Here is a 12,822-nt window from a genome sequence, read left to right as displayed (position 1 = left end):
TATGACGTTCAAACCCACTATTCAGTGATAAAACAGTAGCCCAAGAGTTGGCGGTCGGGCGGTCGGTGGTGATAACTAGCTGTCTTCCCTATAGTCGTACACTGTTAAATTAGGGACGGCTAGCGCAGATAGCCCTCGTGTAGCTTTGCGCGAAATTACACAAACAAACAAACATTAAACTGTACGTTATATTGGATTAGCAATAATTTCTTGTAGTTGCTAATCGGATTTAAACAACATTTTTTGGATTAGCGATCATTTTTTCCGGATTTATATCGCTAGTTAGTTTTGTTAATGATAGTTTTGTGAATCGCATGTCATGTAATGTAACCTGAAGGTGCTCATAAAAAAACACTGTGGTATATTTAATTCCTGTTTTGTTTGTTGGTTTGTTGTGAAGCGCAGAACTACACAATGGGCTAGTTATGCTCTGTTTTCTGCGAGTATCAAAACCCGATTTTTAGCGTTTATAAGTCTTTGATTGTGGGAAATGAAGGTTATCTGGAACGGTTTCATATATGATGAAGTAAAAAGAGCGCGAACCTAGGCTACATCACAGATGAGGTGATATAGCTAATTTGTAATCAGAATTGAATCCCCGTATCTTTCCCTGGTGGGCTCAGCCATATTACTTTTGTAGGCTTGTAACGCTAAAAGTCAGTTTACAATACCCGTATTGGACAGAGTATTCCTTGTCTTGATTAGAGTTTAAATAACAAACAAACCATCCTTGTACCAAAAGTGTAAATTCAATGTGATATCTCACATATTGGAAGACTACTTATATTCTTGAAGTGTAAAAATAATCGTTAACTGAACATTATCCACGATTTAACTTCAGTGAAAAAGACAAAGCAAACTACAATAAATATTCGATTGACTGAGGTAACTCGTGATGTAAACTATTTTAGAAAATAATAATTAAACATAATTATATTAAAATAAGAAATAGTTGTTAAACCGACGCAGTATTAGTTTACACTCGGTAAGAATGACATTCTTGGTGATATAAATTATACGTTCGCCATGCAGTTGAATATGTTGAACCTGAAAAAGGTTAGTTTATTCACTTATTTTTTGTTGTCGTTAGAAACAGCAACAGAAAAACGTTAACAAATAAAGAACAGCGTCCTAGTTGTATAACTAATTAACTCACAAAGCGTGTTTCTGGAGGATGAGGGCCACCTTTCTTACGCAATAGCAAGATGCTTGCGAGAACTTGGTTTGGTAAACAGGCTTTATTACCAGACTCTATGAGATGGTTTATGTACCTTCCACGAGATGTGGTACCAGCAGGTTTTAACCAGCCATTCGTAATAATGTTGTTGTTCAAAAAACAACGATGCTGGCGTGCCCTCTATAATTAAAGTTTATTATATTTGTTTTAAATCTATGCTGCGATTAAAAGAATGAACAAACTACGCGCTATTTTGCTCAGTTGGTATGTGGTGTCTTTGCATGTATTGTGTTGTTTCGAATATATTAAGTAACTGATAACAGAGAACATAATGTTACTAAGTTGATTTGAAATTTGTGGAACTTTAATTATGTATACCTACAAACCACTTACAAGTTATAAACGTTAGATTTATTTAATTTCCAATTGACGAACCAGTTCACTGTCTTGCGGTTTCAACCAGAATTTTATGTAGTTAGCAACCTCAATTAATCTAAACTGTTTTATTATCGTAATTTTACACACACACACACACATATATATGCACCGCACCCTCTGCCTCGTTTGACAAAATAGAGAAAAAAAAATGGTTTACGTGTGGTTATTCAATCAACATTTCTACGTACACATGAAAATTGTCATTACCTCTAGATCCTATCTGCACTTTTTGGTAGCAATGAATTTCAGAGCACGGTATCGCAGTCGATAAACCTCGTGCTCGAGGGCTCGTTTTGACGTATAATATATTCCAAGAAATTAAAGTATACCATAACAAATCGTAATTGAAAACCTCCCTTAATTAATACTTTGCCATTAAAGATTTAAGATTATTCTATATCCAGTTATTTATGAGCTATGCGATACGATACTAAAGTCTAATCTGATCGCATATTCCAAGACGATAGGCTAAGCTTCTTGTTTTATCTTTAATGAACAAACTGATAAGCGACGAATCAAATAATTACACTAAATCTTTCTTTTTACTAAACATACACTTATCAAACCTGCTGCATGTTATTATCAAAATGATTGGTGTGTCTGTTTGGTTAAATAATATATCTTGAAGTCCAGTTAGTGTTATGCTTGAAACGAATACCTCGTTGACCAGATATTAAACAAAGGCTCAGGTAAGGTCAGTTGACTTTTCCCTTATTGTATCTTAATTGTTTAGGAGGCTTTCTTCAAATTGCTACACAGCTTTCTTGCCAAAGAGAAATTCGTATTAAACACAGTTTTTATTTAAATGTTTATTGTTTGCTTTATCAAGCAGTGATACCCTACCGGTACAAGCTAGAAACTATTAAAAATTGACCGTTTTAGTTGCGAATGTTACAGGAATATTCCTGTAACTATTTAGTATATGTAAAGACAAATGTATGGCTAATTCATTAGTCAGTTCTGTATTATAATTAGGAAATCATCGCTTGACATGGGTGTTAGAGAAGCGAAAACAGAAATACAGGGGATAGTAATTTTCTGTTTGCTTAATTTTGCGTTTCTCGAAATAATCTCCAAGTTAATACTTTCTGTGTTTGATCCCTGCACCGGAATGTTTACTTTCTTAGGCTACACATTTTTGGTATAGATTTCAATGAAAGCTGTTGTTATTCAGCTATCCATTTGTGAGGGTTCGTATTTATTATAAGAATGCAATGAACTGTTGGTACACATCAGGTTCCAAATGACAATTAATAAAATGAATTTGAGGTTATAAATTCTTTCATATCATAATGATACGCTTCAATATTTTAACTGTATTTATGTTTTGAACCTAAATTATAGGTGTTTGATTTTATAAAACACAACTTTTATTTTGAGAGCAGGGAGTAGAAAGGGGAACATCTCTACAGCTGAGGACTCCGCAACTCTTTTAGAAAACTTGGGATACGCGAAAAATGGATATTCTTAGTTTAATTTTGGTCGATGCTGTTTTATCTGGATAGTTCCTCCATTGACCCATTGTATTCGGAACAGCAATTGAAGTTCAAGGAATCAATTTTAAAAACAATGGTTGATCTTTGATCAAAAGCGTTTAATTATTGTCCCTTCCTTGGCACTGTAAGTCTGACCTTATCATTCATTAACTTACGTTTGCAATTTTTTTTCTGTTCCCTTGGTGAAGGGGAAGGTAAATCACATAAATAATATTACTCACATAACGTTTTATATCTCTCTCTCTTTCATTTTAACGTTACTAATACATAAATTGCTCTATTCTGATAAGTCTCTTTGATTATGTCTTCAGTTTGTTTGCTTTAGAAAAAAGCCATATTGGGTTATCTGCAGTGTTCACTGCGGGGAATCGAAACCCAGATTTTCGCACCGTAAGCTCATAGATATACCACATTTTTTTTAAACGGGGGCGTAATGTCTTCAACAGCCCTAATTAAGCCTATCACTATTACCTCTACTAGATTAATATTTAATACTCTTCATGATAAAGTTCAGTGACAGTGACATAGTGTTGATGTTAATAGAACACGTAGCATGTACTACATTATTTATGTATCTTGTGAGAAAACAAACAAACACACACCAGATTATACAAAGTGAAGAGAACTTAGTTTTCATGGTGTTACTACTTTAGACTTAAATTAGCTAAAAGTTCGATTAAACCTTAATTTTAGTAAGCGTTCTTTTTTTTTTACGTGTAACTTTTTCTAATTCACCATATGATAGACACTAGAAAAGTGTTTCCTGAACATCTTTAATGAATGTTAAAACAACAATATATAACAAATGTTAGAACAATAACACATGACAAATGTTCAGTAGATGTTAAGACAACAAGCGAGATTGGTGTTATGTTTGTTTTGAATTTTGTGCAAAGCTACACGAGGGCTATCTGTGCTAGCCGTCCCTAATTTAGTAGTGTAAGACTAGAGGGAAGGCAGCTAGTCATCACCACCCACCGCCAACTCTTGGGGTACACTTTTACCAATGAATAGTGGAATTAACCCTAACATTATTACGCCGACATTAATGACAGGGCAAGTATGTTTGGTGCGACAGGAATTCGAATCCTCGACCATCAGATTACGAATCGAACGCCTTAACCACCTGGCTTTGGTGTTATGACTAATTATTAAATCGAGTTAGATTCGCCCATTATACACTGATATATTAAGTATTTCTTCATAAATTTTTTATCTTTTCAGCACGTTTCTATCTAATCAGTTTATACTGTCATTAAATACTTTTAAAATCTAATATTTCACTCTCAATAAACATTATGAATATAAATCATCAAATAATACACGGTTGCTCAATTTGCTACATTTATAGGGAATGAGCAAGCCTTGACATTATACCACGCGTTTAAAAAACAACGAGTTGATAGGTGGCGTTCACTGCACCAGAAAGTAAAAACCAACTTACCGACAGAAGCTTCCGGTATGCTGAAAAGTAAAAAAACTCTCTGAATATCAAAGCCAATGTGCTAACGAACGGTCCACGGTGTATCGAAACTTAAACATCTAACTCGTGGACTAATTCTCTCTCATAAATCTAGTAAAATAATTAAGTTTTGAAGATTGGTTTTTGATTTTTTTTTTAATTTCGCGCAAAGCTACTCGAGGGCTATTTGCGCTAGCCGTTCCTAATTTAGCAGTGTAAGACTAGAGGGACGGCAGCTAGTCATCACCACCCACCGCCAACTCTTGGGCTACTCTTTTACCAACGAATAGTGAGATTGAACGTCACATTATAACTCCCCCACGGCTGAAATGGCAAGCATGCTTGATACGACCGGGATTAGAACCCACGATCCTCGGATTACGAGTCGCACGCCTTAACACGCTTGTTTATGCCGGGCTAAATTTTGAAGAAGAGAGTGAATCGAAAGAAGTATGGTGTGAATATTTATCATCAAGTTAAGAGGAAACACTTGATGTGAATTTTATATGCAAAAACGGCTCGTTTGGGTTGAGAAAAGACCGAAGAAGGTCGAAACGTTGTTCGCTCTTCTATATAAAATATTTTCTCAACCCAAACGAGCCGTTTTTGCATATAAATTTCTCAACAAGTGGGTTTCTCGACATCACTGACTTGATGTGAATGATGTGAATGAATTATATTAACATGGAACTCAAGACTTTTCACCTATATCTCTGATTATTTCGATACCAAAGCCGCTGATATGCAGAAAATAAATTATCGAAACTCAAACGTTTCGCGTGTAACCAGTCTAGTTCTATATTTATTTGGACAGCGAATCAAAATAACACTTTTTTTTATTTCAATGCAGAAAACAAATTGGCCAAACTCCGACTTTTCTCAAGTAATATACCTAATTCTATAACTATTTAAACAGCAAATTAAAACCCCTTTTTTGTTTACATTTCGATGCAGAGAATGAATTCAAACCATATAAAACCTTGAAATTCAATTTATTATGTTGTTTTTATACGTATTTAAACAAGGAATAGATGTTTACAGCAGAAATGCTGAAAAGCAGGTCAGTATCCTAAATCGCCAATTTCCCATGCATTCTGAAAGATAGTCTGTTTTTACTTACCCCAAATATAACTGTGCAGTTCTCATCACGCACGTTAGTTTCACAGATCTCCGATCACTGGCTTAGCTTGCTTTCTAGCTCTCTGAATTGATAAGGCGCTTATCATGATATCTGTCTTATCCGTTACCTTGGTATTATATCCCTTAAAGATGTCCGAAAATGTGACACCTGTTTTAACTTTGTCAAACCGCTATACAGTAGCGTAATGTCTGTCTGTCAGTCAGTAGACACTAAAATGACGTCACACAATTTGAAGTATCCTGACAACAGTAAAATATGCGCATGACATGAATCGAGAAGAACTGTGCATTCTGTGAGCTACAACACAGCACGACATATGAACTTCAAAAGCGAGAAATAGAAATATTGGATTTTAAATTTACTCACAAACTACATTAAGTTTGTTTTAGTGACCATAATCTTGCATAATTAATTATACACACATTGTCTTATTAGCAAACTATAAAATTCCCGTTTATAAATATATCTAAGCTACTGTTTCTGTTTACTAATTAACCGTACATTACAGCTTCATACAACCAATTTTCTATATTTTTTTTGCCTTCTGACATATCGTACTTTATTAAAAAGGTCAAACGTAAGGCTTTCATGTTCAAAACATGTTACACTTTGATGCTTTCCATAATCCATTTAGTTAACGAGGACAGCGGTTGTCCTATTCTATTTTCAACAATCTGGTTGTGCAGATGTTCAGAGGTACAGCATCTGGCGACATGACCGTATGGAAAACCGTGGATACTTGCTTTATTTCGCAGCTGCTTGAGGTATGTGACGGTTTTAACGAGAGGTGTGGCTGGAAGCCTTTCTTTGTGAACCAATAGCATCTAAAGTTTTATGGAAAATAAGGAGCATTTCTTACAGTTTTCAATTGAAATATCTTCTGGGTGAATTGTATATCCCTTGCCTGCTTATTTTAATCAACAATAATTGCTTCAGTCTCAAAGCATCAATATGCTGCTTGAGTATGCAGTTCCATCAAACTCTTCCATATCCTCTACCTTGAATACTGTACAGTTTGTTTGTTTTTGAATTTCGCGCAAAGCTACAAGTGGGCTATCTGCGCTAGCCGTCCCTAATTTAGCAGAGTAAGACTAGAAGAAAGGCAGCTAATAATCACCACCCACCGCCAAATCTTGGGCTATTCTTTTACCAACGAATAGTGGGATTGATCGTTATATTATAACGCCTTTACGGTTGAAAAGGCAAGCACGTTTGGTGTGACGGGGATTCGAACCTGCAACCCTCAGATTACCTGGTTACTTGAAGAAAAGCGAAACTTCAATGTGAAATATTAAGTATAAATTACTTCAAAATTTTTAATAAATTTTCAAAATAAAAAATTCACTAAATGTTTTAATAGCTTGCAAAATAACAAAAAACTTTTTTGCAATATTTTTACAGCTTTGTTTCTATTAATTAATATAGATGTTGTTGGTAATTATTTTATAAAGTGTATTATGGTTTGCTTGTAGTTCATCACAAATTTACACAATGGGCTATCCATGCTGTGCCCAGCACAGCTGTCGAAACTGAGGTTCTAGCATTACAAGCCCGTGGACTTATCGCTGTGATACTTGGTGTCGAAAGTTATGGACTAAAAATATATTTAATGGCTTGAGGGAAAGTTTTCCTTAACAATGTTGAGTCTGAGATTGAACAGCACTTATTAAACCACGATTGCTGGTTTCGTGATTCTGTTCAAGGTTCAATACAAGAGTCAGATCTTTAATCAGAGATCTGTGGGACCTGGTGTAAATCGTAAAAAAAAGAGCTAAACAAGATTTGTCTGATAATAGTAATCAGAATGTGTTTCGTTAGAAGTCAACTGAAAATCTATAGTCGATTGAAAAAACAACAACAACAATCGTAAACCAGTGAGTCAAAATACTGTGATTTTAATTAAAAAAGAAATTATTCTTTCAAAATTAAAATTCAAGATACTGGGAAGAACCGAGTAAAACAAGCCACGCCCATCCGCCCATTCCCAAGTTATCTGTATGTTGAAAAATAAATTTAATGATAGATTGTTTGTTTGGGAATTTCACACAAAGCTACTCGAGGGCTATCTGTGCTAGCCGTCCCTAATTTAGCAGTGTAAGACTAGAGGGAAGGCAGCTAGTCATCACCACCCACCGCCAACTCTTGGGCTACTCTTTACCAACGAATAGTGGGATTGACCGTCACATTATACACCCCCACGGCTGGGAGGGCGAGCATGTTTAGCGCGTAAGGCGTGCAACTCGTAATCCCAGGGTCGCGGGTTCAGATAACTTGCCGAGCCTTAATGATAGATAATTAGTGATTTTTATGTCTCTTGAAGAGGGACAAACATTGTCCGAAACACTGGATACGAAAGAACAAATGTCCAGTTCTTAGCAGGCAGCAGTCCAGTATACAGTGAGCAAGTCACTCTCAAAAGAAGCTTTATGGTGTTAAAATAAACGGACGACTTTTACTGGCTGCTGTGTTGCATGGGTTTGTAGCTCATAGATCACCATTTCCTGGAAAACGTGTCGAAATTAGAATTATGACTTCATCATTCTTTTCATTAAGTGTTATATCACTGAATAAATCTAAGTAATAATAATACATTTAAAACGACAATGACAATAAATATCTTTCGTGAATAGAAAATGCATACACAAAAGTTTGCTTCCAATTTAAGTATTGATGTATTTTTGAGTTGATTAGGTGTAGGAGTGAGTAATTTGTACCAATAGGATCCTTTTGGCAAAGAAAGTGAGTAACAAATCTATAAACGTTCAGGCTACAAATAAGAAACATTAACTTATATTTTTCTGTTACTGCATTTTTGTGACTATGTTTATTTAAAGGTATTGTTAATTGTGTTTTTATTCGTACCGTTTTGTTTTGCCAAGATATGTTATTATAATTATTACGTTCAATTATGCGTGTAACAAGTTATTAAAATATGATAAATATATTACTCGATAAAGCTTTCCATACGTTACATGATAATGTTTCAAACGCTAGTAACAGTCACACACTTTTCAGTATTCACGTATAATATGAAATGGAGTCAAAGAATGTAGTGCCATCTATTGATTAATGTAAGAACTGTTACATCTTACGGAAGAAAAAAAAAAGGTAAATTTGATAAACATGTCTCACTCACTCACTTCTTTAGCACTCGGATCTGTCGACCCTAACCACTTTCACGAATTATCTCAATGTTTCCCTATCATCTTCTCTACAAACATAAAAGAGTCCTTCAAAGCTATCTGGTCATCATTTTGTCACGTATTACTAATAGTCTCCCATGCTGTGGTCTCCCAAACATAACAGTTTCAAGCACCATGCTTTCTTCCATTCTGGAATCATGATCAACTCAACTTGTTGTTTACACTTTGAAATAAGTTAATATACAACCTCTTCTTACATCGTTTTCCCCCACCTCTTGTCATCTGTGTTGCATACAAGTCCTAAAATTATGTCAATCATAATGTCTTTGTCATCTGTAAGCAACTATATTTATAATTAAATTATAGATTTCCCATTCTGGGCTCGTACCTCTGGTACTTATGGAGAATTTCCTTAGTGTAATTTAAAGAGCTGTGGGGACCTCTTCTTTAGGCTACTCCCAATCTTCATGAATCGGTTTGAGTTGTTTCTCATCTGCACCAAGTACTGGAACACCTCATAATAAACCTTAATCATTGGTATCAGTTTATCTGGAATTTCAGAATCTTTCACGATATTCCTCAAAACTGACTTGTGCTCAATCCTGCTTGAAATCGGCGAATAAGTGCTAATTTACCTCATAATATTCCAAAATTTTCTCTTAAATCTGCGTTGACTGAGTAATTTGCTTCATAGTTCATTTGTTGGTCTTGAATGTTGCTTGTTTAAACTTCAGCACAAGGCTACACAATGGGCTACTCCAGCTCTGCCCACCGAGGATATTAAAACTCTGCTTCTAGCGTTGTGAGTCCGTAGATATACAGTTGTATAACTGGAGAAACCCGTTGTTCTGTGATAATTTCTTTAACGTATCTTTTTAGTTTTCTTTTTTTTTTTTGTAAATGATTTTATATATTCTCGTACACAGATGATAATAATACAATATCCATATAATTCTTGTATTTCAGTATATTTTTGTTTGTTTGTTTTGAGTATTTGAGTTAATAGAGCCATTTTCTAATACAACTTATTTGCTTAATTAATTTATATATCTGTTATAACGGTCGACCCTCTCTGGTACAGTGGTAAGTCTACGGATTTACAACGCTACGATCAGGGGTTGGATTCTCCTCGGTGGACTCAGCAGATAGCCCGATGAGAAAACACACACTATTATAACGTTCTATTACAATCATTCTTAATCAATTACAAAGATTCTTTATTTACTTTCGCCCTATGATTTTTAATAGTAGCAAAGAGGATCTTTTCAATAGAATGTTCTGATAATGAAACGTTGGACTGCCTATATTTGATGTAGGGAGCTGACCTGTATATCCGTTCGCCTGTTCCTTCGTCTGTCTGTTTCGCCATTGGATTGTGAAGCTGCGAAAATTTTTGATCAGGTCTACCATTTTCATTTTAATAATGTTTAATACATTAAAATTTATATATTAGTTTCGTTACATCACCTTACACAATGGAAGTGATCTATTGAAATAAAAGTTATCGTTTGTAACCAGTGTTTATGAAGGTTAGGTCACAAATATACCACGGAATAATCACTTTGTTTTTCATTATCGTGTCATGTAAGCTGGATTTTGTGCCTTGTTTTTAAATGTCCGGTCAGCACTATTTTTCTTAATTCAAATTCACATATGTAACTAATATAAAACTTATGTAAGTTTAATTTTGGATTATTTTTATAATTAAATGAATAAACTCAACATTTTTTGCAATATTTAATTTTACATTATCATACGAAACGTTTTGTTTTATTTGTTTAGGCGCAAAGATACACAATGATCTATTTGCGCTCCATCAACTGCCTGTAAACCGGATTTCATATTTTAGCATTGTTAGTCCGTAAAAGTAATTCTTACCCAACAGAAGAAAGAAAATGAAGCCTACTTGTTACATCACGGATTTTGCTCGCTCTGATGGACGTGGTTACATACTGTTGTTATATCACAATCTCTGCTATCATAAGCACCTATGAAACGCGGTTAAATCAGTTCTAATAAGCTCTTCACAGGCTGTTCACTGTGTGCCAAAGTTAACTTCCAAGTCCGTGTTCAATATGAGACAAAAGGTGCGAAACCTTAAAAGCTGCATTGGATAACTTTACAGGGACTTGGCGGAATGATATAGTTTGGCCATCGTTCTCACGAAAGCTACCACTGATTTGAAGATGTGTTTTGGAAATGTGTGACTTTTTAAATCCTTGTTTAGGACATTGTTCACGATACCAGGAGACATACCTAACTTAATCGCAATAATTTTACTCTTTCGTAAACATAAATTTCGTTTTCCAGGTGAAGGCGTTGACCCCAAATCGTATTTTTCTTTTCGAGTTTTTCTGATTTTATGTAGAATATGAGGATGGATGCTAATTTTCACACAGTTTGTTTGTTACATATTATTACAGTATACAGGAGTAGTAACGTAATGGACAAACAGACAGACACATAGATTTATGTGTTTTATATATGTTATTACAGTATTCTTTATAACATAACAAAATTTTATATAAGCTTTAAGAACTCAATACATATATAATTAAAACATGTATACGCTGCTTGGCGGCCAATGTGACTTTGTAGGAAGAGGTAACGATGAAAGTCGTGACGGTAAACATCTAAGCACGCCCTCTACATTCCTACACTCAATTACACAACCCCCTTCAAACATGTGGTCAGATGTAACATCATTTGTTACATATTATTACAGTATACAGGAGTAGTAAGGTAATGGACAAACAGACAGACACATAGATTTATGTGTTTTATATATGTTATTACAGTATTCTTTATAACACAACAAAATTTTTATATAAGCTTTAAGAACTCAATGCATATATAATTAAAACATGTATACGCTGCTTGGCGGCCAATGTGACTTTGTAGAAAGAGGTAACGATGAAAGTTGTGACGGTAAACATCTAAGCACGCCCTCTACATCCCTACACTCAATTGCACAACCCCTTCAAACATGTGGTCAGATATCGGTCAGCTATCTCTTTTCTTCTGTGTAAACCTGACGATGACCGAAGAAGGTCGAAACGTTGTTCGCTCCTCTACATAAGTTTTCTAAACCCATACCAGCCGTTTTTTAAATATATAGGGATTGTTTATGTTACCCGCTTTCAACACTCAACTCTTAATGTTGTTCCGCTGTGTTTCATGTGATTAATTAGTTGATGGTCATTGGTTGCAGAATTGTCTTATAAAATGTAGTTGTAAGGTCATGGGTCAAAGTATAACTAAAGAAATGGTTCTTTATATCACTCTTATGATGGCTGTTGCAGTAGGATTTTTGTTGAGTTTATGCAGTATTACAATAGTGGGGTCATTTCTTATTGCATTCCTCCATAGAGAGTGTTGGCACACTCTCTGAGATAAGACGTTTGTGTGCCTTTCTCTCCCAACACTTTGTGTATGTTGTGTTATAGAGAGTTTATTTATTTTTGTGTGTACGTACCTGTTTATGTATCTAACGTTAGTTTACGCCAGAGATAATGGAGGTGGTGAGGACATCTCAGTAACATGCCCTTTGTTCCAAACTGTCATTCCATAAAGTTTGATTGAGATTGGCTCGGCCACCAAGTAGTAGCTAGATAAGGGATAAACAGACAGACAAAGAGATTTTTTTTGCTTTAGATATATATATAGAAAGTCAATTTTCATTTGTTGGGAAAAATTGATCTTTGTCATGAAGTTAGGTGTAAGATAACATCGGTTGAAGTTTAAATAGTGTGATAAAACAGTTGTCCTTTGGTCACTTTCTAAAGAATTAGGGCATCACAGTAATCTAAGTAATTAGAAAATAACTGGAGTAAGTGGGTATAGTGTCCGCTTTTCCATGTTCGGCCAGTATAGAGAGTATAAGACATCTGTAGTTATGAAACGTTACAATCAGATATACGTAAAACAGGTGCAAGGATAAGAAAAAGAGAAATTCGTTTGGCGTG

General features: G+C 34.9%; 1 protein-coding gene across 1 annotated transcript in view; it reads right to left on the bottom strand.

The window, feature by feature from the left end:
- Window positions 1-7,998: 7,998 nt before the first annotated feature.
- Window positions 7,999-12,822, bottom strand: part of LOC143239497 (homeobox protein ceh-19-like) — a 42,737-nt gene continuing 37,913 nt past the window's right edge. The window contains exon 3 of the mRNA XM_076480637.1: window positions 7,999-8,215. Coding sequence (XP_076336752.1) covers window positions 8,147-8,215 — 69 coding nt within the window. The 3' untranslated portion in view covers window positions 7,999-8,146. The remainder of the gene's footprint in view (window positions 8,216-12,822) is intronic.

This window comes from Tachypleus tridentatus, chromosome 2 (genome assembly GCF_004210375.1).
Source record: "Tachypleus tridentatus isolate NWPU-2018 chromosome 2, ASM421037v1, whole genome shotgun sequence".
NCBI lineage: Eukaryota > Metazoa > Arthropoda > Merostomata > Xiphosura > Limulidae > Tachypleus > Tachypleus tridentatus.
This window is presented reverse-complemented; position numbering and strand designations above follow the sequence as displayed.